This window comes from Haliotis rufescens, unplaced genomic scaffold (assembly GCF_023055435.1).
Source record: "Haliotis rufescens isolate VD_foot unplaced genomic scaffold, xgHalRufe1.0.p SCAF_27, whole genome shotgun sequence".
Taxonomy (NCBI): Eukaryota; Metazoa; Mollusca; class Gastropoda; order Lepetellida; family Haliotidae; genus Haliotis; species Haliotis rufescens.
In genome coordinates this window covers 6,434,521-6,460,135 of record NW_025963968.1, presented here as the reverse complement: position 1 = coordinate 6,460,135, position 25,615 = coordinate 6,434,521, and the positions used below count along the sequence as shown (strand labels likewise).

Here is a 25,615-nt window from a genome sequence, read left to right as displayed (position 1 = left end):
TCATTTGATATATTTGGTATACTAAAGTTAATGGTTTGGAAACTAGAAAATAGAAAATTCCAAAAAATCTTTAACTTGCAGTCTGACAAATCTTGTGAAGGCCTGTGCAAAAAAAGCATCAGACCGCAGTAGAATGTTACATAAGGCATGAATCATAGCTATATACTAGATGTTGGATAGTACCCGCAGTACATAGCTGAGGGGAATGTGATTAAGTGACATAAGCTGTTGGTCATAACTGGTACATCAAGTTGACAGGAAAGCTCTATTTCCACTAGTTTGGTTCCCTCCCATCACAGAATACGAGATTGAAATGGGAACTTTGTTCAGACTTATCATACTTGTAGAAAAATCAAAGTTGGTATTACAGTTAACTTTTATATTACTAGACATACACAGTGAAATATGTTTATAACGAACATGCATATAAACATGATAAACATGATAAACGAAACGATGGACATAAACTGTTTTGAAGTCCCGTCCATTTGCTGTTTAAATGCTATTAATATGCATATCACAAACTACGGTTATTACGAACTAAAATTAGTGGTTTCTTAGACTTTTTATAACCGTAGTATACTGTATTTCAGAAATTAGGGGAAAATGGTAATCACTGGTCTGTGGCTATTACTTATTCTTGTTTCAAAAGGAAATAAGGAACAGTTTATCAAAATCCTACCTTGGAGAAAGTCTTGCAGCATGGAGTCAAGTTTGATGTCACTGTCAACAAATAAGGGCCGATGATCGTAGAATTTACACACTGTTCCCAGAGGAGTCTTGTCATCAGGATCAATTAAAGTCAAATCCTTCGTGTTCAGCAGGTTCACAATGTGACTTTTCTCTCCATCAAAAACAGGTATTCTTGTGTAACCATGATTCATGATCTCAGACATTGTGTCAAAATCCAAAACGGTGTTAATATCCAACATGTACACATCTTCAATTTTAGTCATCACATCGTCCACCTTTTTGTTAGAAAGTTGCAATGCTCCTGCAATAATATTAGCTTCCTCATTCTGAATAACTTTCGAATCAGCAGTCATTCGTATCAACTCTTGTAACTTTTCTTTGTTGTAAACTTGACCAATTTCCTCACCAAGAACTTTATCAAGAAGAAGACTGATTGGGAATGATAATGGGAAAGTGACTATCATGAAAAACAGTGTGATCCATCTAGTCCTTGCACCAATTGCTAGCCCATGTCTTGAACAAATTGCCTGTGGGATAATTTCTCCAAAAATGACAATTGCAATTGTGGACATTATGACAGCAATAAGTCCATTGGAGAGATCATCCATAAGAATTGTCAAGGTATTGTTTACCAGCACGTTACCTAACAACAATGTACACAACAAGAAATTACCTCGTTTCCTCAATGGAACAATGACACGCGCATATTTTTTCTCATTTGGAGAACCACACTTTTCAATAATTTTAAGTTCAGTTTTATCCAAAGCCATCAAGCCAAGATTCAGTCCACTGAAAAGACCAGAGAGACACAATAAAATAGTTAAGCTAACTATTTGGAGCCATAACGGTAGGAGGAAATATTTTTTCTCTTTGGCTTTGACCGCAAGTCGTAGCCAAGGATCGTTGCCCTGTTTAGTCCAATGCGACTCTTCTTTCAAACACAAGTAATAATATTTTTCATTTCGGTCTGTATTTACGCCTTCTAACGAAATATTAAATTCTGCAACTGTATCCGATATCAATCTACTGACGCTAAAAGACTTCGTCTTTTTAGAGTTTTCACACGTGTACCCCTCCGCAGGTAGCAGTTTATCCGGTCGAATTTCTTCTGTTGTGAATGAAATCTCTGTGGAATTGGTGAAGTTAGTGCCGATAAGTCGGATTGAGGTGTTTTCGTAAACAGTCACTGTGAGGGTGCCGCTGGCATCTCTACTACCCGCGTGTGTAGACAGTATTGCAGCCACCGTCGATGTTTTGGGGTTACTTGCTTTGCACATCGTGACAAGAACTGCTAACAACCACACAGACAACTTTATCCATCCACCACCATCAGCCATGTTTTTGCGGAAACAAAACCGGAAGCAGTTGCTCGGTCAGTTCCGCCCATTGACCTAAAGGGAGATAATTCATAGCAGACGCTTTTCAGGAAATAAACTTCACATCAAGAAAACTGTTCGATTATTGAATGTACAGCGCTGTAAACTTAATTGAACTTATTCACTTTTATTTTGCGTTAAATAAAATGTTTACAACAACCCAATCCTATACAGCGCTGTACATTCAATAATCGATCAATTTTCTTAGTATATATATATCGTAACTGGTAATTTGGTAGATTAAATAATAATAATAATAATAATAATAGTAATAATAATAATAATAATAATAATATGCATTTACATTTGCATAGCGCAGCATTCACCCAATAAGAAACCTTGTAACCCAATTTCATATTTCTAACAATTCGTTTACATCAGACGGTTTGGATCTTATACAGATCTAAATCTAACTTAAAATTATATTTTGTAACGTCAGTCACGTAACGTAATTACTTGTGTATCTTTGGGTTACGAAATATGCAAGGTCGCCTATCGTCTGTGCATTTGTGTGCGTGCATGCGTGCATGCGTGTGCGTGTGCATAAATAGTCATACCACACGAATTGCTCTCCTACATGTTTCAGTTTTATCTTATCAGTCTACTTTTTCACAAAATCACCCAGCCACAGATTGCTTTTTAAAAACTGTTCCAAGAATGAGTGTTGGTTAGATAGACACAATCAAATAAAACAATAGTTCTTTCAGTTTTCAATTACATAAAAATAACTCGGTAAACTTTCTTTTGCCCCTCAGTTAATATTTTTAATATACATTTACGTTGACGACTGAATAGGTAGCTGGTTATTAATGTTCGTTCCCAGCATGCACTTTGTTCTACAATCAGGCAGGAGGGGAACATGTCTTCCCATTACTGAAAAATAGTTTTTCTTGAAATGTTTCAGGGACATATTAAACGTTTGTTATGTCCGAAAATCTCAGAGTTGGACACTTTAATATTCAAATTCGATGATAAAATGTATGTCGCCACGATTTTAATAAACAATTATCAAACACACATCTGTTTTCCGAGACCCCAAGTACTATCCAAGAGTAAAACGTGAAAATATTGCATTCAAGGACAAAACTTTATGCAACTCACCGGACACTTGTAGGAAGTTTGAGTCCACTGACCCCGGTAACGTCCAGCTCAAGCTGTGTGTCTGTCTGATGTCACCTGCAACAATAGACGCTGCCGGCGTGTGCCCCAGAAGGCATTTACGAATCTTCAATATTATACCATCCGTGACTATTTAATTGATTACATTCTATATCCATGAATTTCCGTCAGGCGAATGACTCGGTGTTATTCATTAGAGACTATTATATCACTAATGTTTATGTAATCTTGAAATTGTCATGTTGCGTCGTCGATATAAATGACCAGTGACAGGGATGGACGTGATGGAGAGTAGAGTCATCTTCAGTATGTTCGGAATGTTCACGTTGTACGGCTTAAGGAGTACTCTGGATCCCTTAAGTATTCAACATCACCCATTAAACCGCTGAAGTGATTCAGTTAAGAATATACTCGTTTTGATGCCTATGAAATCTGTTATTTTGTTTTTATCATATTACCATGTGATATATAACATTGTTTTCATATCATTACACATAAACATTGTCTTGTTCAAAATTACACATAAACATTGTCTTGTTCTCCATCACATAAACATTGTCTTGTTCTTCATCACATATAAACATTGTCTTGTTCATCATCACATATAAACATTGTCTTGTTCTTCATCACATATAAACATTGTCTTGTGCTTCATTACACATAAACATTGTCTTGTGCTTCATCACATATAAACATTGTCTTGTGCTTCATTACACATAAACATTGTCTTGTGCTTCATCACATATAAACATTGTCTTGTGCTTCATCACATATAAACATTGTCTTGTGCTTCATCACATATAAACATTGTCTTGTTCTTCATCACATATAAACATTGTCTTGTTCTTCATCAAATATAAACATTGTCTTGTTCTTCATCACATATAAACATTGTCTTGTTCTTCATCACATATAAACATTGTCTTGTGCTTCATTACACATAAGGGCGGTCGGGTAGCCTAGTGGTTAAAGCGTTCGCTCGTCACGCCGAAGACCCGGGTTCGAATCCCGACATGGGTACAATGTGTGAAGCCCATTTCCGGTGTCCCCCGCCGTGATATTGCTGGAATATTGCTAAAAGCGGCGTAAAACCAAACTCACTCACTCATTACACATAAACATTGTCTTGTGCTTCATTACACGTAAACATTGTCTTGTGCTTCATTACACATAAACATTGTCTTGTGCTTCATCACATATAAACATTGTCTTGTTCTTCATCACATATAAACATTGTCTTGTTCTTCATCACCTGTAAACATTGTCTTGTTCTTCATCACATATAAACATTGTCTTGTTCTTCATCACATATAAACATTGTCTTGTTCTTCATCAGATAAAAACATTGTCTTGTTCTTCATTACACATAAACATTGTCTTGTTCTTCATCGCATATAAACATTGTCTTGTTCTTCATCACATATAAACATTGTCTTGTTCTTCATCACATATAAACATTGTCTTGTTCTTGATTGGCGTAGTTTATTTATGCAAATATGGATTTCGTCATAAATATCAGTATTTGTTCTGACACTTTTTCATCAAATCTATGTATTTTTTAGCAGGATTTTGATATTTTAAATATATCTACGTATAGCCGCTGATAAATACGGTGTTTATGTACATCAAATATGTCGCATGTACGTCTTGAAGGTTGTTGTTTTTGTTTTGTTTTTTTATCTATTTTTGTTATTTTATTTCTATTATTATTTTCTTGTTGTGTTATATTGATTTTAAGGGTGGTAGCATTCAGTTTCAAATCGTTGGCATTTTTATTTATTTATTGTGTGTTTTCTTGTTGCTTTCTTTGTGGGGTGTTGTTTACAAATGTATTATCATTCATTGGTGACAGTAATACATGACACTTTTATGAATTACAACTTCTTTATTCTTTTTAACGACGTTTCGACGTTTCGACGTTTCGGGGCTACTTCTTGCCACTCCGTCAGGCGAATCCAACTTCTAAATTCCTACCAAAGACTTCGTTGGTGACGTTCTTCATCTCTATAATGACCAACAAACAAGCTAGTCAAACACATTTGTGCAATACAGTACTGAGCCACAACAAATTGGTTATCTGTTTGTCTGAATCACGAACTAAGTGTAGACTCTCAAGGACACGTGAGTATAAGCGACAACAATCGTTCCATAATCTTAAGAAATATCTGCAACAAGCTCAGTCCATTGCACGATTCTGATTGTCATACGTATGTGTTTATAAATCATTATCAAACAGTGATGATTCCAGTTTTTCGCGAAAAGGTGGGCGTATCCTGTCCCATCGTTGGTCTCCATCACAAACACACACAAAGGCAAATCAGTTGTTCACCTTAAAAAAAAAACCGTAACCTTTGGTACAACTTCAGTTCAGATTACATACATACATACATACATACATACATACATGCTCGAATGTACGAAGGGTGTTCATTAAAGATTTCCCCTAAACCACTTAGGGTTATCATATTTGGTTGAAATTTCACATGTGTATTGATACATGTATCTATGGGTTATGTCTGAATTTGCAGCACCGAACTATTAATCTTACCACTTTTACAGGTGTTATGATCGAGTAGGGTGTGACAATGGAGCCAGTAGAATACCGAGCAGTGATTAGGTTTTTATATTTGAAAGGTCGCACACCAAAAGAAACTTTCGATGAAATGAAAGCAACTTATGGGGAAGATGCCCCATCATATGACGTTGTTAAACACTGGCATCGCCAGTTCAAGTGTGGTCGGACATCTGTTGAAACAGCTGCCATTCCTGGTCGCCCCCATTCAGCCATTGATGAGGACACTATCCATCAAGTGGAGACCACCATTTTGGCAGACCGACGTATAACTGATCACCAGTTTGCACACGATGTCAAGATCAGTGTAGGGTCTGTGGAAAAAATCATCCATGACAATTTGAACATGCATAAGGTGTCTGCACGATGGATTCCACTAGGTCCATCGGAAGTGGGTCAGGGGAGATCTTTAATGAACACCCCTCGTACCTCTTACGTTGTGAAATGTGGATTCCAAAGGCTGGAGCTGCTGAAATATTGTTTACATAAAGGGCAAGTTGACTTTTGGAAAGTTGAAGTCATCCCTCTTATCATACAGTCTTGTCACACTGTGCCATAAGTCTTAAATATGAAACAGAGATCATTTACCCGGGGTTAACGCGTCCACGCGCTGACATCAAAGTCCAGTTTCACAAGGCAAGTGGACACTCTTGACTGGACTGATTGCTTGGGCTCTTTTATTTCTAGTTCAGCATACATCTTTGGATCTTGCCAATTCCGATTCACATACATTAACGGGTTTTTTGGTTTCTATGTTTGCTGTTTAGCCGCACAATATTCCAGCCATCTGACGGCGGTCTGTAAATAATCCAGTCTGGACCAGACAACCCAGTGATTCATACATTAACGTACACATCAGCAATATGGAGAGGGGGGGGGGGGTGAAATAAGAAATAATGTTTTGTTATATTTGAGTTGAATGAATTTGAAACAATCCAAATAAATAATACCTTGTTAAACTCTTCTGACTTTAAGCGATGACCTTGCCTTCTGTCTGCTCCCTACTGCATGCGCGACTGCCGGTGTATACGTATACGTGTATATCTACTCACCGACAAAACAAACGCGAACCACAGAAACCTATAGAGAAGTATGTACGTTGAGAAGAGATGTTTCCAGTGTGTACCAATTGACAAAACTAACAATAATCTAGTGTCACCACAGAGTGTCACAATGTGCTGCACGTGATTTCCAAACTTTACACGACAAATGGTGCATCTCGAGTCATGGATCTGTGACGTCACATGTGATGCGTTCATGACCGTCGGTTCACACAACATAACAGTATGTAAACCAATCTTATATCTCTTGAAAATGAGTCATCTTCATTATTAACTGACATATATGGTATTCGCGTTAGTTTTGTCGGTGAGTATGTATAGGAGTGCCCCCAGCACATCGTTACAGCAGATCAGATCTTTGATTACCCAATATTTCCTGTACATTCTGATTGCAACAGAAAACCATCTTGTACTACAAAGTATTACCATCTAAAATGTGTAAGCTGCTCTCTCGTCTGCATCTCGGTCCTGGGACGTCTTGACACCGTGCTCCCAGTGAACATCCGGGTTAGCAGTGGCCTTCAGCAACCCATGCTTGTCGTAACAGGCGACCATGCTTGTTAAAAGTGGCGACTATGCTTGTCATAACAGGCGATCAACTGGATCGGGTGGTCAGGTTCGCTGACTTGCCTGATGCATGTCATCGTATCCCAATTGCGTGGAATGTCCACACTTGATTATTTACAGACAGTATGATGGGTATTCTTATCATGTCTGTAAATATTCTTTCACTCTACAATCAGCATTTCCTCTCAGTACTTGTTTGGCGGCATGGAAAATAGTACTTATATCTGTAAATGAAGAATCAGACCTATAAGACCTCTCTATTCCAATATTTTCAGATGAATCAAGTTTCAGTGCCTCTTTGGTGAAATGTCTAACTCTCTCCTCCCACTATTCACCAACCACAGAAAATGGGGGAAGGGGGAGAGGGGCACGGGCGGCCCAGTCGTCTAAGGCGCGGCGATTCGCTGTGCAGAGTTGGGTCCCTTAAGCGCGCCAGAAACCTATGATTCGAATCCCAGTTCGCCCCGATTATGTTTGTAGGTTTGTCAGCACCAAACCCGTGCTCGTGGGTTTCATCGAAGTAGTAAACGTCCGAGACCTGCATCACTTCGGGCTTTCCTCCCACATTAAGCTGACACTGGAATAATGTTAAAAGTGGCGTTTTACCCAGCTCACTCATTCACCATAGAAAATGACATTGTTACGCCGGAACTATGATTCAAATTTGTCCAATAGTTTTAATTCATTTTCCGTTTTCATATTAATGATGCTGTGTAAATAAATACAAAGCTACTTCTTCAACTGACTATGGCGGTTATCATTCAAGCAAGGTATATACGTTATGTACTGTATTGTTTCATTAGCTGTATTGTTAACGCACAAGACATTAGTATTGCTCATTTATTGCTTTTAGAGATCAAAATGGAAATAAATGTTCCATTCGTTCATGATAACTTGAATGCATGTATCATCAATACAGGTGCTGGAATGACACAATGTTGTAACACCCCAGGTGAGAAGATTGACCTTTGACATTCTCACCCACAACCATCATGTTACCCACGCGTGGTGTCTCCGGGGGAGACGGGACTTTATAATTAAAATGTTTTTCTCATCCACTCGAATCCAACTGTTATCAAAATGAAAATCACCCCATGAGAAAATATGATTACTTCGCAGGCACGGAAACAATACAAGTGTAAAAACGGATTCCCACAGACATTCATTCAAATCTTATTGATTTATATTAATACAACCAGATAAAGGCGAAAGAACTAATTCTTTACATGTGTATATGCTATTGTGTAATTACTGCGTTTCTTTTGCCCAGAACATTTGGTCGTCGTGGCGCATATTACAGTGAGTGAGTGAGTGAGAGGGTGGATGGGCGGTTGAGTGAGTGAGTGAGTGAGTGAGTTGGCGGGCGGATGGGGGGTTGAGTGACTGAGTGAGTGAGTGAGTGAGTGGGTTGGCGGGCGGGCGGATGGGCGGTTGAGTGAGTGAGTGAGTGAGTTAGCGGGCGGGCGGGCGGGTGGGTGGTTGAGTGAGTGAGTGAGTGAGTTGGCGGGCGGATGGGCGGTTGAGTGAGTGAGTGAGTGAGTTAGCGGGCGGGCGGGCGGGTGGGTGGTTGAGTGAGCGAGTGGGTTAGGGACACATAGGACGTTGGTTATGATGAGCAGAGTCGGTAGTTTACGGTACATGCATTGCACAATTTTGCTTTATACAAGTAGATCTATACAGGAAGCACAAGGTGTGGTTGTGGTGTGGGTGCCCTGGAGCGCGCAGCCTGACCCTATCTAGGCTAAGGGTCAGACCTTCCTGTCCCTCTGTCACTGGGCCAAGGCTTATACAGCAAAGGTCATCTAACGCGGATTAAGTCATACATATAAATAACAGTAATTAATGAGAAGTGGCAGTCGCAGGTCGTTCAGGTTGGCTGACAGTAAACGTACAATACAATGGCGATTAACGATGGGGAACATCAACTTATGACAGTTAAGCGACCCACACATACACACCATGGCTTTGGAATTATTTGTTCAATCAAAGGTTGGCCTGAATCGGTTGCTATGACAATTTCTATATTCCTATGAGCTAACAACGCGGACATCTTCGTCATGTCATGGATGTCTGGCCTCCTCTCACTCTCTTTACTAACAGTAGTTCGTGTCCTTGACAACCAGGCAGATCTTTATCTCAATATTAATGATTTATCAAGCAAGGCTTGTAGGTTTCGTGTATATCTACAAATATACAAATCAAAATTTTCTAGGGATAGGTCATTCTATTCAAATATACACTTGACATGTAATGAATCCGCTTTGTGTATCATGGCAACATAAAACATATCCCTTCTAAAGCGGAGTAGTATATATTAATGTTTTAAAATATTTTTCGAGCACGAATTTGAGGGACATACATGAATACTATTAAGACGAATGTCGTAATATCAGAAGAATTTTGTATTATCATAACGGTACACATACGATCATAATAATCTCTTTGTAAAATAAGCACACGTTGGTAATACCGTCTGGGGATGACTGTTGTATTAATTCTGACTGATCCATCCTGAGGGGGCGGTCGGGTAGCCTAGTGGTTAAAGCGTTCACTCGTCACGCCGAAGACCCGGGTTCGATTCCCCACCTGGGTACAATGTGTGAAGCCCATTTCTGGTGTCCCCCGCCGTGATATTGCTTGAATATTGGTAAAAGCGGCGTAAAACCAAACTCACTCACTCCATCCTGAGATGTAAGCCAGCTAATTGCTAGTTATTGGACTCTGCGCTGTATGCTGCCACGTGTGTTCCCACACCCACACATTTCAACAGACACAACTTGAGCCATGCACGCACTTCACGTATATTTTACGAGTGCTTCGAAAACAGTTTCCTCAAATGAGCAGTTCTTTTTTTGTTAATGCTGCACTCAGCAATATTCCCATGTGGCAGCGGTCTGTAAATAATCGAATCTATACCAGACAATCATGGGATTGATTTTATGAGCATCGACCTATGTAACTGGAATATGATGACACGCCATCAATCAAGTCACCCAGCCTGACCATCCAGTCTATTTTGTCGCCTCTTACCACAAGCAAAGATTGCTGCATTGCAATCTCATTAAAATCAGATCTTAGTTCTCGCTACTTTGTTTAGCGGTAGCGAGAACTAAGATCTGATTTTAATGAGATTGACTGCATTGGGGCATATTCTTGTCCAGAATCACCATGGACCAAGTGAGGTACAGGTCATCGTATCCCAATTGCGATGTTCTTGATGTCAATCACTGGATTGTCTGGTCCAGACTCGATAATATACATACCGCTGTCATAAAGCTGGAATATTGCCGAGTGCGGCATTAACAACAAACAAACCAATACTCATGACTCATCACAACAATGGCTTGGTTTTGAGTGAGTGGGTGAGTATGATTTTACGCCGCTTTTAGCAATATTCCAGCAATATCACAGCGGGGGACACCAGAAATGGGGTTCACACATTGTACCCATGTCGGGAATCGAACCCGGTTTTCGGGGTGACGACCGAACGCTTTAACCACTAGGCTACCGCCCGGCTTGGTTTTGAGCCCGTTTTAAAAGGTACTATTCAGAAATCTTAGTCATTCAAACAAATAACTCCTATGAATAAGAGAATTCTGTGCTAAGTACTGATACAATATAGACCAGAGATACTCCGGTCATGTCCTCTCTACTGGGTACAGGGTATTTATGTATTGGAGAAAACACGCTCACCCCCTTGGTTTTTCCCGACCCCCAGGGCATGCTCTGTCTACCAAAACCGAGGGAAAGTGTTTTTCCATGCTTATAAACCGAAAAAAGAAACTTAAAACAACATTTATCAACATTTTTATGTTTCGAACATACTTTCCATGAACCTTAGGAAACGCGCGTAAAATATCTGTTGCTGGCGTACGGATCTTGAAAAGGACATTCTAAAAACCAGTGAGGCTCATCAACACCTCTGTAGCTTCGTGGTACACTCACTAGGCTACAGATATGAAGGTTGCGAGTTTGATCCTCGGGAATATAAAGAAAACATTTGTCATTTGATTTTACATTTCATTACATGTTACAATCTGAACGGAAGTTATATTAATAAAATACCCAGGACATTATATAAAATCCCAGAGACATTACAACGTCCCTGTTTATGAGATTTAACCCGACTGGAAAGTAAAACCTCACAATAGGTCTTAATACCTATAGAAAGACGTCTCTTACTTAATAGCGATCCCAATGAATAGGTTTATAAAAGAGGTGAAACGATACAGCGAGTTCATGGGTAACCTGTCATTTGTCAGACAGGAAAACCAGGATTAGTCAGGTTGGTTAGTCAAGTAATAGTCACCTGTTTACCGTTCATTCAAGTAGAACTGTCCAGAAATCACACATTTTGAAGTATTCACAAGAAATCACATATTTTGAATTATTTACAGGATATTTATTCAACTTTAGCACTTATACAGCAGAAATGTTATCATTTTACATAAGATGTCTGACAAATGGGAGGTCTGACACTTTGGAGTGAACCCGGTCACAATACGCATATTTATGTCAAATCACGTGGACATGTCTGGACTATATTTATTTCAGAGCATGTGAAATTGAGAATCTTATTACAACACATTTTGTAGTATTTGACTGACAAAACCACGAGGGTGGGGTTGGGGTCATTAGACAAGTAGTAAGTAGTTTATTTTAGCAAGTGTATCGGCTTGTATCTTCAAGATTATTGCACTTATATAGTGACGTTCATAGGGGGGCACGGGTGGCCCAGTCGCCAAAGGCGCCATGATTCGCTGTGCAGAGTTGCATCCCTTGGGCACGCCAGAAACCTATGAGTGTGGGTTCGAATCCCGGTTCGCCCCAATTATGTTTCAAGGTTTGTCAGCACCATACCCGTGCTGGTGGGTTTCACAGAAGTGGTAAACGTCTGAGACCTGCATCACTTCGGGCTTTCCTCCCACATTAAGCTGACACGCCATGATATAACTGTAATACTGTTAAAAGCGGTGTTAAACCCAACTCACTCACTCACTCACTAGTGACGTTCATACACGAAGGGCACCTGGAACAATCAACAACACAAACCAGCAGCTAATGACGTAATTTTTTTATTAATAATATGAGGTATAAAACTGTACAACAGATATAAGGAAGAGCATGGCCCTGGATATGAGTGCATGCACTGAGTAGTAAATATGGTTCCACTGAAGGCCAGAAGGGGACAACATCTATAGGAAGCCAGCCAGGCACCTCTCAATCTCTCACACTTGTATGTGCACGTGTCTTTAGTCATAACTGCAGTCCTGGCAAATAATTCAAGTTACTAAATGTTCATGATTTTCACAACATGCCATTTAACATCAGGAGTTGTAAGAAAACAGAAACCTCACAATGGAAGAGCACCTGTTACAAAGTGAAATAGTTTGCTATTTGTTCAAGTCTGATCTCAGAAACAGTGACACATAATATAAATACTTTACAGAGCAAACAGTTTGCGGACCGGGTTAGAACCACCACTACTTCCTGTCAGCCATCGAATAGTCTTGCCATAAGTCCAATAAAATTGAAAAATGAAATATTTTGGTTTCTAACCCACCCCAAACACTCACCCAACCCAAACCCTACCCGTAACACCCTACTACAACCAACCCCAAACCCCAACCAACCCCACCTCCCTAACCCCAATCTACCCCAAACACATCCAGTAGCTGTTTATTTGAACCAGGCAATAACCAGTATTTTGTCGTGATTGGCATTTGGGCATCAATCATTTTGTGAAATATTGATTCAAATGGTTCCTATGTGTTGCCAGTTCTACGTGAAAATGTACAAAGTTTTAGGTTCTAAAACTTTATTCCTTAATGGTGGCAGGTAATTACTTCCGCTTTTATTCAAGGACGACATTTATTCACAAATTTCCAGTATGTACTGCTTTGCTTTGACTATCCAACATTTATTGGTTGCTAGTACTAGTAAGTCAATAGTCTCCAGTGCTACAATTCCTCAGCTACCACACAGTCTGGTATTGCCTCATGTTATACATCGTATCCCATGTTTCCCTACTGTCTCTGTCGTAGCCCACGTTTTACATCATATCCCACATTTCACTACTCTATCTCTGTCCTAGCCCATATTATACAATGTATCCCACATTTCACTACTATATCTCTGTCCTAGTCCATGTTATATATCATATCCCACGTTTCACTACTCTATCTCTGTCCTAGCCCACGTTATACATTGTATCCCACATTTCCCTACCCTATCTCTGTCCTTGCCCATGTTATATATCATATCCCACGTTTCACTACTCTATCTCTGTCCTAGCCCATATTATACAATGTATCCCACATTTCACTACTACATCTCTGTCCTTGCCCATGTTATATATCATATCCCACGTTTCACTACTCTATCTCTGTCCTAGCCCACGTTATACATTGTATCCCACATTTCCCTACCCTATCTCTGTCCTTGCCCATGTTATATATCATATCCCACGTTTCACTACTCTATCTCTGTCCTAGCCCACGTTATACATTGTATCCCACATTTCCCTACCCTATCTCTGTCCTTGCCCATGTTATATATCATATCCCACATTTCACTACTCTATCTCTGTCCTAGCCCATATTATACAATGTATCCCACATTTCACTACTATATCTCTGTCCTTGCCCATGTTATATATCATATCCCACGTTTCACTACTCTATCTCTGTCCTAGCCCACGTTATACATTGTATCCCACATTTCCCTACCCTATCTCTGTCCTTGCCCATGTTATATATCATATCCCACGTTTCACTACTCTATCTCTGTCCTAGCCCATATTATACAATGTATCCCACATTTCACTACTATATCTCTGTCCTTGCCCATGTTATATATCATATCCCACGTTTCACTACTCTATCTCTGTCCTAGCCCACGTTATACATTGTATCCCACATTTCCCTACCCTATCTCTGTCCTTGCCCATGTTATATATCATATCCCACGTTTCACTACTCTATCTCTGTCCTAGCCCATATTATACAATGTATCCCACATTTCACTACTATATATCTGTCCTTGCCCATGTTATATATCATATCCCACGTTTCACTACTCTATCTCTGTCCTAGCCCACGTTATACATTGTATCCCACATTTCACTACTATATCTCTGTCCTTGCCCATGTTATATATCATATCCCACGTTTCACTACTCTATCTCTGTCCTAGCCCACGTTATACATTGTATCCCACATTTCCCTACCCTATCTCTGTCCTTGCCCATGTTATATATCATATCCCACGTTTCACTACTCTATCTCTGTCCTAGCCCATATTATACAATGTATCCCACATTTCACTACTATATCTCTGTCCTTGCCCATGTTATATATCATATCCCACGTTTCACTACTCTATCTCTGTCCTAGCCCACGTTATACATTGTATCCCACATTTCCCTACCCTATCTCTGTCCTTGCCCATGTTATATATCATATCCCACGTTTCACTACTCTATCTCTGTCCTAGCCCATATTATACAATGTATCCCACATTTCACTACTATATCTCTGTCCTTGCCCATGTTATATATCATATCCCACGTTTCACTACTCTATCTCTGTCCTAGCCCACGTTATACATTGTATCCCACCTTTCCCTACCCTATCTCTGTCCTTGCCCATGTTATATATCATATCCCACGTTTCACTACTCTATCTCTGTCCTAGCCCACGTTATACATTGTATCCCACATTTCCCTACCCTATCTCTGTCCTTGCCCATGTTATATATCATATCCCACGTTTCACTACTCTGTTTCTGTCCTAGCCCATGTTATACATTGTATCCCACGTTTCACTACTCTATCTGTCCTTGCCCATGTTATATATCGTATCCCACGTTTCACTACTCTATCTCTGTCCTAGCCCATGTTATACATTGTATCCCATGTTTCACTACTCTATCTGTCCTAGCCCACGTTATACATAGTATCCCACGTTTCCCTACTCTATCTCTGTCCCAGCCAATGTTATACAATGTATCTCACGTTTCCCTACTCTGTCTCTGTCCTAGCCCATGTTATACAGCGAATTACACGTTTCACTACTCTCTGTCCTAGCCTCGTCTTAATATGCAATTCTTGTAGTTTGGGAAGACATGGCATGTAATACAGGTTTGACAAATGTGTCTGTCCAGGAGAATATAAAGACTGGAATATACAAGCCTTCAGCACCACTTGTTCATCAGTGTGTCAAAAGACCGCAGATGCATTTTAACTCTTTAAATGACAACAAATTATCTCAAATTTATCTAAATTTCTCTGAGTTGTCAAGACTGTGATTATTACTAAGGTTTTCTGTGTTAGCTTTGTTTTTAAAACCTTGCTGAAGGGGATTTTTCACTAAAAGCATACCCTTTGTTAAATGTAGCAATAAAATAAGCACCCTGAAAAAAAATTTCGGAAAGAAATAGGTGATGACAAATAAGAAAACAGTTTGTTGTTTTAGCACAACAACACCCCTCCCACCCCTTTTGATGTCAGCTCTTCTGTTTTGATTGAAGCAACACATTTGCGGACTGCAGATCAACACACATCTGCAGACAGCAGATCGACACACATCTGCAGACAGATCGACACTCATCTGCAGACAGCAGATCAACACACATCTGCAGATAGCAGATTAACACACATCGGCAGATAGCAGATCAACACACATCTGCAGACAGATCGACACACATCTGCAGACATCAGATCAACACACATCTGAAGACAGCAGATCCAAGGTCTTTGAAAACATTTGTTACTGAATTTATTGACTTGGATTCTGACCCTGGTGATACAGCGTCCATGGTCAATGAGGTTTAGCTAATGAGTCGTGAGTGGGTTGGGGCTTACACTGATTAGAATAGTATTTCAATTGTATCTCAGCGTGTCAAAGAGTAGATCTTGGACTACAAAAGATCAGGGACGAGGTGCTGACGTGCCAGGAATCAAGATCAGAGCAAACACGGGATTCAAACACAATCATCGCATCTTGGCATGGCAGGGACACAACTCTGCACAACAAAATGCATGGCCTCTTCCCAATCAACACCATCGTATGGTAGGGGAGGTGGGGGAGCCTAGTGGAAAAGCTTTCACTTGTTACGCCGAAGACCTGGGTTCAATTCCCCTAATGGATACAATGTATGACACCTGGTGTCCCCGCGTGATATTGCTGGAATATTGTTGAAAGGGACATAAAACCATACTCACTCACTCACTCCATGTTCAGTAGCATATGCACATGTTCCTCGAACATGGTCAACATGTACATAGGCGGATCCAGAGGGTCCAGGAGGGCCGGACCCCCCACTTTTGAAAACCAACTGAGAGAGGATTTTGTAATTGGACCCCTCCCTTTTAAAAATGTTGGACCCCCCCCTTGATGTACACGCTCAGAGCAATGTTCAGTGCCAATATATCAGCCGCAAAGTATCCATGCTGCATGCCGGGATTCAAACCACAGACCAAGTCATCTGGTCCTAGTCACCAAAGAAGTTGACCTCGCCAGACAAGGTAAAATCAGCACAGAAAGATTCTACTCCCTGATACTCAACAATCAGTACAACAGTTATAACATCAAACAAATCATAGGTTCTGTTTGTTGTCTAACGCCGCTCTCAGCAATATTCCATCTATATGATGGTGATCTGTAAATAATCGATCTGGACCAGACAATCCAGTGATTGACATCATGAGCATCGATCCATGCTATTGGGACCTGATGACATGCATCAACCAGGTCTTTTATGACCAGTATAATTGCTGGGGAGCCACAACAAATATGTAGGTAAAGAGTTTATGCATGAATCTTTGCAGAGCTTCTACAAACAACATAGCACCATACATGATAAACAGGAGATAGAATTATTTCATAATGTAAGCAAAACAAACAATAATCATGTTCTGGTCATCCATTACTGGCATTATTTCTCAAATATCACCTAGTAATCAAAATCATTCAACTAACAAATTAACAAATTTTATCCATTACCAAAAAAATATGGACATATGAATATTGATGGTAAACATGGCTTGCTGAGGGTACCACAAGTGACTGAATAGATCTCAGGCGTCAAAGGGAAATTTGTAATTCCAAGGGTAGCCAACAAAGGTGATAAAGTGAATCAAAGGTTGCTAATTAGTTGCAAAGAAAAACCTTGTGTATCCCAGGTAACTTGTTTGTTTGTTTGTTCATTGTTTAACACTGCGCTCAAGCTATATGACAGCGTTCTGTAACCAGGACCAGACAATCCAGTGACTGGCATCATGAACATCAATCCATTCAATGGGGATGCGATGACATGCATCAACCAAGTCATTGAGTCTGCCTCCAGATCCCATTAGTCATCTCTCAAGGCAGGCACGGATTGCTGAACACCTACTCTACCCTGGATCTTCTCAGATGGCCAGGTAACTAATGATTCTTGTTGTTATGTGAAGTTGTCACTTACGAGTAGGTTCCCCACAGTTGCTAAGGCTAATACAGTGTTTATATCTAAGCTTAAAGCAGCACCCCCTGTCGTTGATGTATGTAAACAAATAAAACCATGAAAAACACTTATCAACAACAGATTGTTACAGACAACACATATCTTATAAAAACTTAATTTCTGAGCACTTTAGAAAACAATCGATAAAAGAGATTGATGGAAAAGGATCGAGCAGTAAGGCACCCTGGGAAATATTATAGTCTGGGGTCACAGAGAGATCAAAGGTTGAAAAATGCACCATTTTACATACAGATAAATACATGCAGCAAGTCCCGCTTACTAACATACCCTGACAACCTATTGTATACTACTTCCCTAAATACATCACAGCACTTTCATATACATGTATTGATATTTTACAAGATGTAGTTATTATTAAAATTCAAAGTTGTTAAACAAATTACTTGTGGAAGAACCCTTTGATTTCCTTTAGATTATGGGATATTGGATAAAATTTCAGGTCAACTAAAATGGCTGATATGCACTCATGTTCAAAATATTAATTATTCCAGCGGAATAATTTCATTTAGTTCAAGAATAGTTGTAAAGAAAATCTTGAAAATCCCACATGGAGGCTACTTTATAAATATCTAACAATCATTGTTCATTCACAACACATCATACTATCTAGATTACTCTGTCAAGACTAATAACAATAGAGTTGTCTCTATTCTCTGGCTTATCTCAATATCTTGCCAGCCACACAGGAAGCCACAATGCTAGAGTTATCTCCCTTACACAAAATAAGGCAGGTTGGTTACTAGAGTTATCTCCCTTACACAAAAATAAGGCAGATTGGTTACTAGAGTTATCTCCCTTACACAAAATAAGGCAGATTGGTTACTAGAGTTATCTCCCTTACACAATATAAGGCAGGTTGATACTAGAGCTATCTCCCTTACACAACATAAGGCAGGATGGTTTGTATCACAGATTCGATGGCAATGTTTTGTGGCATACAGTTCAATCACCTTATGCTATCCAATTTGGACAATACATCCAGTTCTGCACATCTTTACAAATATGCTCTGTCCCTCCTTCAACAACGTTGCAACCCACATGGTGAGGGCCACTTTGTAAATAACATGTTGTTGCATAGAGTTTTTCAACTGAGTAAACCTCAGTAGCACTGGACATCGTTTGCTTTTGTTTCCTGTATAGGGTGAAACAAGGACAGCTTGGCCACTTGGTCAGTCTCAGGATTGAGCAGAGTCGGGATGGGTGGGGATAGAACGTGGGTGGGTTGGGGAAGAGGAAGGAAAAGAGTTCGCTGGTGAAGAAGATGTGGGGTGGGGGACAGAAGATGTCGGGGAGGGGAAGTTATTTGTAGGGGTGGAAACTAAGGATGTGTGGGTGGGGACTGTGTTTGTGGAGTTGGGTGCAGAAGAGGTGGGTGTGGCACTACCATCTGGACTGGGGGTAGCAGGTTGTAAACTTGCAGTGGGACTATGAGGTGCTGGACATGGGACATGTGACGGGGAGGGAGAGGTGGTGTCGGGGGGCACTGGGTTAGGGAGGGGCAATGAGGAGGGGATGGGGATGTGGACGGATGGTACAGGTGTGGCCTGGGTGGTGTAGGGGGGTGGGGGGTCCGTCCACCGGTCAATATCAACAGTCACAGCTGCCTCTTCCTCGTTATCAATCAGACTGGCTTGTGGTCTGAAAGACAACAAAATGCAAAGATGTCAAGGTGGAACATAATTTCAATACTTACAACCACAGGAACTATACATATCTACATTCCACCATTAGTTTGTTTGTTTGTTGATTAACACTGCACTCAGTAATATTCCAGCTTTTTTACGGCACTCTATAAATGATCGACTCTGGACCAGACAATCCAGTGATTGACATCATGAGCATCTGTCCACGCATTTGGGATGCAATGATATGCATCAACCAAGTCACCGAGCCTGACCACCTGATCCTGTTAGTTGCATCGTACGACAAGCATAGTTGCCTTTTATGGCAAGCATGGGTTGCTGAAGACATTCACAGATCTGACCCGACATTCCACCATCAGAACTTATTGTGTAATATGTCATAATTATAAATTATTCAGTTTCAGAAACTTACGCATCATTGATAGTTCTCAAGACAGGAAGTGAAGGTGATGTATTATGAGAAGGTTGTTGTCCGCTAACAGATGTCTCTGGCAGTCTCGTTTCATAGAGCGAGTTATAAGGAGGAGGGTCTTTAGGCATCTCTTTCGCCTCATCATATGTTGGGAGCCTCACCCGATCTGGGAAACCATGAACACAATTTATGACGACACACAAAGTTAAGACATGGGTGGTCCAATAGCCAGCACCACAATAAGCCATGCTGGCCTATAATCACTGGCTCCCAATCCCAGGTTTGCCCTGATTATGTTTCTAGGTTTGTCACCACCAATGCGTGGGTTTCACATACCTGTCAACTCTCACGCATCTCGCGTGAGTCTCACGCATTTATCACCTATGTCACGCTCACACGCAAGTTGGGAAATTCTCACGCATTCATATAAAATGTAGATAAAAATATAATTTTTCAGAATACATGCTGTCAAAGGCCATTAAAATGGTCTTAAAATCACTCAAAACCAGTTTTCGGCCTGCACCTTTGCTTCTCACACATTTAGACATCCAGGGGTTGACAGCTATGGTTTCACCAAAGTGGTAAACATCAAAGACCTATATCGCTTCCCTCCCACTTTAAACTGTGACACACCATGATATAACTGAAATGTTCAAAGCAGCAGTAAACACAACTCACTCACTCTGAGATCTCCTCTTGTATTTCTAAAGGAGTGAGTGAGTTGGTTTTCACCCCACTTTGAACAGTATTAGAGTTATATCACAGCTTGTCAGTTTTAAGTGGGAGGAAAGCCCAAAGTGATGCTGGTCTCAGACATTTACCACTCCGGTGAAACCCACGAGCACGGGTATGGTGCTGACAAACCATAAAAACATAATCGGGGCGAACCAGGATTCAAACCAATGATCACAGACCAAGATGCAATAGAAAGAATATAATGCACCAAATCGTCGTCCTAAAATGTGCTCAAACGCAAAATTAATACCACGATCGATGAATTAGCCCGTGCTTGATTTTTATTTTCAGCTCCCTGGGGAGTAAACAACCAAAGCTGAAGTTTAACAGCCACATGACGTCCCCATCCTACTGGGTACCCAGTCACTGCTGGGTGAACTATGGTACATCTCGAACAAAGTCACTTTCATATATGGATGAAAGTGAGTGAGTGAGTTAAAATTTTACATCGCATCAGCAATATTGCAGCCATATCACGATTATGGATGAAAGAGAATTAATTGATACCCTGGTTGATGATGAATCAGTGTGCACTTGATGTTTATTCTCAGCTCCCTGGGGAGTATACAACCCAAGCTGAAGTTTAACAGCCACATTACAATCTCATCCTACTGGGTACCCATTAACTGCTGGGTGAACAGAGGCACATTACAAACAAATCACCTTCATATATGGATGAAAGAAAATTAATTAATACCTTGGTTGATTTCGAACAAAGTCACTTTCAGATTTATATATGTATGAAAGAGAATTAATAGCTTACCTGGATCAAAAATAGGTGTAATGAAAGCAGCATCTAGTGCCTGTGCTATCCTTGACCTGTTTCGTGGTCTCCCTCGATTCCCCCGTCGTGAGGGAGACTGACGTCGACGGAATCGTTTTTGTTGATATAAACAACAGCAGCTCAGAAGGATTATCAACGCCCATATCAACCAAAACCCTGAAAGTAATAGAGAAAAAGCTAGTGTCAAGAACCAAAACATATAAGCTTCCAACATTCACTAGGGTATAACATGGCATGGCACATGAACATGGCATATGGATGAAGATAGAAAAACAGACAATTTTTCAAAGAACCTAAATAACACCTCCCCGTAACCATGGTAAAAGGAACTTAATTCATCAGCCAACACGAATTATAAATACAACATGGTTTGTCATATTTTAAGAAATAACAACAGAATACTGCCAAGCGAGGGGCCTGTACTATTTGTTACAACAGAATACTGTAAAGCCAGGGCCCTGTACTATTTGTTACAACAGAATACTGTTAAGCTAGGGGCCTGTACTATTTGTTACAACAGAATACTGTAAAGCTAGGGCCCTGTACTATTTGTTACAACAGAATACTGTAAAGCTAGGGCCCTGTACTATTTGTTACAACAGAATACTGTAAAGCTAGGGCCCTGTACTATTTGTTACATCAGAATACTGTAAAGCTAGGGGCCTGTACTATTTGTTACAACAGAATACTGTAAAGCTAGGGCCCTGTACTATTTGTTACAACAGAATACTGTAAAGCTAGGGCCCTGTACTATTTGTTACAACAGAATACTGTAAAGCGAGGGCCCTGTACTATTTGTTACAACAGAATACTGTAAAGCTAGGGCCCTGTACTGTTTGTTACAACAGAATACTGTAAAGCTAGGGCCCTGTACTATTTGTTACAACAGAATACTGTAAAGCTAGGGGCCTGTACTGTTTGTTACAACAGAATACTGTAAAGCTAGGGCCCTGTACTATTTGTTACAACAGAATACTGTAAAGCTAGGGCCCTGTACTGTTTGTTACAACAGAATACTGTAAAGCTAGGGCCCTGTACTATTTGTTACAACAGAATACTGTAAAGCTAGGGCCCTGTACTATTTGTTACAACAGAATACTGTAAAGCGAGGGGCCCTGTACTATTTGTTACAACAGAATACTGTAAAGCTAGGGCCCTGTAGCATTTGTTACAACAGAATACTGTAAAGCGAGGGTACTATTTGTAAAAAGAAGGGCCCTGTACTGGTTGCTGCAGTACTCACACCAGAGTTCGTAGTAGTAGGCACAACACTTCCCCTTGCCGCAGCAGTGGCCCTTGTCACACCACAGAGTCTTCCCATTACAGAACTCCTGGGCCTGGGGAATAGACAGTAGACAGTCAGTAGACAATAGACCATACAGAAAGTACATAGCCATCATAGACAGATGATACAGTAGACATAATAGACAGACAACACACAGTAGACAGTTAGTAGACAATAGACCATACAGAAAGTCAGCAGAAATCACATACAGATTAGACAGTCATTAGTCATCACAGATAGATGACACAGTAGACATCATACACAGATGACACAGTAGACATAATAGCTTGGACAGTCAATAGACATCAAGACAGATGACACAGTAGACATCATAGACAGGCATCATAGACAGATGATACACAGTAGACAGTCAGTAGACATCAAGACAGAGGACACAGTAGACATCATAGACAGACGACACACACAGTAGACAGTAGACATCAAGACAGATGACACAGTAGACATCATAGACAGATGACACACAGTAGACAGTCAGTAGACATCAACACAATTGACACAGTAGTCATCATAGACAGACGACACACAGTAGACAGTCAGTAGATATCAAGCCAGATGACACAGTAGACATCAAGACAGATGACACAGTAGACATCATAGACAGATGATACACAGTAGACAGTCAGTAGACATCAAGACAGAGGACACAATAGACATCATAGACAGACGACACACAGTAGACATCATAGACAGATGATACACAGTAGACAGTCAGTAGACATCAAGACAGATGACACAGTAGACATCAAGACAGATGACACAGTAGACAGTCAGTAGACATCAAGACAGATGACACAGTAAACAGTCAGTAGACAGTCAGTAGACACGATACCACAAAGAGTAATGAGACACCATAGACAGACAATAGACAAAAGATCAAACAGACAGTCAGTTTGTTTGTTGTTTAGTGCCGCACTCAACAATATACCACCTATATGACAATCCAGTTATCGATATCATGAGCATTGATGTACAGAAATGGGATACGAGTCTGACCACCCGATCCAATTAACCACCTCCATAGCATGGGTTGCTAGAGACCAATTCTCAATCGGATCTTCATGGGTCTAGTTGGTCAGTAGACATCATAGACAATAGACAGACAGTAGAAGAAAACATAAAATCACAGACTTTTGACAATGATATGACTTTTCCCATTTTATCATTTAATGGATTTCGATAACAATACGAGAAACTAGTCCAATCACGTTCTGATAAACACACAAATGGTGTCACCTAGCAGGAACTACTCTTGAAAGCTCCATGCCTCGCTGTAATGCCCACTTGCTCCAAACACTATTGCTCAAAGTCCCCAATAAGTTTAATTAATCAGGCAGTTTCTGATGTGTGTGCTTGTTTCTGTCAACCAGCATGGCTGTGAATCACGGGGGCACGGGTGGCTCAGTCATCTAAGGCGCTGCGATTCGCTGTGCAGAGTTGTGTCCCTTGGGCGCGCCAGAAACCTATGATTGTGGCTTCGAATCCCAGTTCGCCCCAGTTATGTTTCTAGGTTTGTCAGCACCATACCCGTGCTCGTGGGTTTCACCGAAGTGGTAAACGTCTGAGACCTGCATCATTTCGGGCTTTCCTCCCACATTAAGCTGACACGCCGTGATATAACTGGAATACTGTTAAAAGCGGCGTTAAACCCAACTCACTCACTCACTCACTTGGCCCTCATTCAGAAACAGGGTGGTTCAGTCGTTAACTGTATACTTTCAGCGAGTGAAATTATGTACTAAACAATTGATTGTTTTAAAAATTATATCATGTGGTAAAGGGATTATCACTCTCACTCCCTTGTCGTAAATAAAATATGAATGAATATAAGGAATATAAATAAGTCATTGTTGTCACCAAAGGATCACATACATATAATACGTAGGGACTTCCCGCGCTACATGTATTTCGATTGCGGAAACGTTATGTTGACATTTAATTGTCAAACTGCCTCAAATATGACTTTTAGCGAGGCATGGTGCGGCATTTATGATATGTGTATCCATTCTCTTGCAACTAAAGTTCGTTTCAAGGCGTCAAAAGCGGTAATCTGACCGTGGTTGCTGTTAATAACGGTGAGTTGTGTGATCTACCGATCACTTCGCATACGATTTCGCCGAAATTATTGTAAACATTATTATAATTATTGAATGAAATTTTCAATATAATTAAAATAATAAATTGCAAACATTAGCCCAGATAAACAATGAACATTTTTTTTATTACCAGTATTACCAGATATTATAATAATAGGATTAAATTGCCTACTTCAGTTCGGATTTGTTGACTGGTATTTCCAGTGTTACGTGATCGCAGTGATCAGCTGATAATGTTTTCTGAGATGGGGGAAAACATCGTGTCATTGGAAAACTTGAGTTTATTGAAAATGTTTGTAAATTTTGGGAGCCATGCTTTACCACGCGCTATAACTGAGTTAGCGTTATATTGAAGGGTGCAATAACGAGGGAATACTGTAATACAATTTGTATTCCTAACATACAATATGATCTGGAAACACACAAGGGTAAGATAATAAGTTTTTATGATAATTTATGAAAATCTTACCATGTATATCAATTAATTTGCATATTTGATTAATGAGTGTATTAATCTGAGATGATGTCGGTTTATAAGTCGGTTCACGACCTCAGGTAAGACCTCTGGCTTATTGGCCTATCGGCCCTCTGTCTTACTTTGGTTCTCAGTCGCGATACTTTACATCCATAACATAATTATTAACCTAAACAATCCCAGCATGCTTCAAACATAAAGGCCCTGCGGGATTCCAGGTTAGAATAGGTCCCCAGCAACCCATGCTGGCCGTAA

At 40.2% G+C, this 25,615-nt stretch overlaps 2 protein-coding genes across 3 annotated transcripts in view; both read right to left on the bottom strand.

Moving 5' to 3' along the window:
• LOC124115921 (metal transporter CNNM4-like) overlaps positions 1–2,031 on the bottom strand; it is a 105,379-nt gene extending 103,348 nt beyond the window's left edge. Inside the window, exon 1 of the mRNA XM_048402612.1 lies at positions 683–2,031. Coding sequence (XP_048258569.1) covers positions 683–2,030 — 1,348 coding nt within the window. The 5' untranslated portion in view covers position 2,031. The remainder of the gene's footprint in view (positions 1–682) is intronic.
• Positions 2,032–17,183: 15,152 nt separating this feature from the next.
• LOC124115920 (WW domain binding protein 1-like) overlaps positions 17,184–25,615 on the bottom strand; it is a 40,697-nt gene continuing 32,265 nt past the window's right edge. For both annotated transcript variants that reach the window (XM_046477085.2, XM_046477087.2), the window contains exons 2-5: positions 22,730–22,823; positions 21,466–21,642; positions 19,968–20,133; positions 17,184–19,550 (exon numbers count right to left, since the gene is read on the bottom strand). In XM_046477085.2, the coding sequence (XP_046333041.2) occupies positions 19,088–19,550; positions 19,968–20,133; positions 21,466–21,642; positions 22,730–22,823 (900 nt within the window). In that variant the 3' untranslated portion in view covers positions 17,184–19,087. The remainder of the gene's footprint in view (positions 19,551–19,967; positions 20,134–21,465; positions 21,643–22,729; positions 22,824–25,615) is intronic.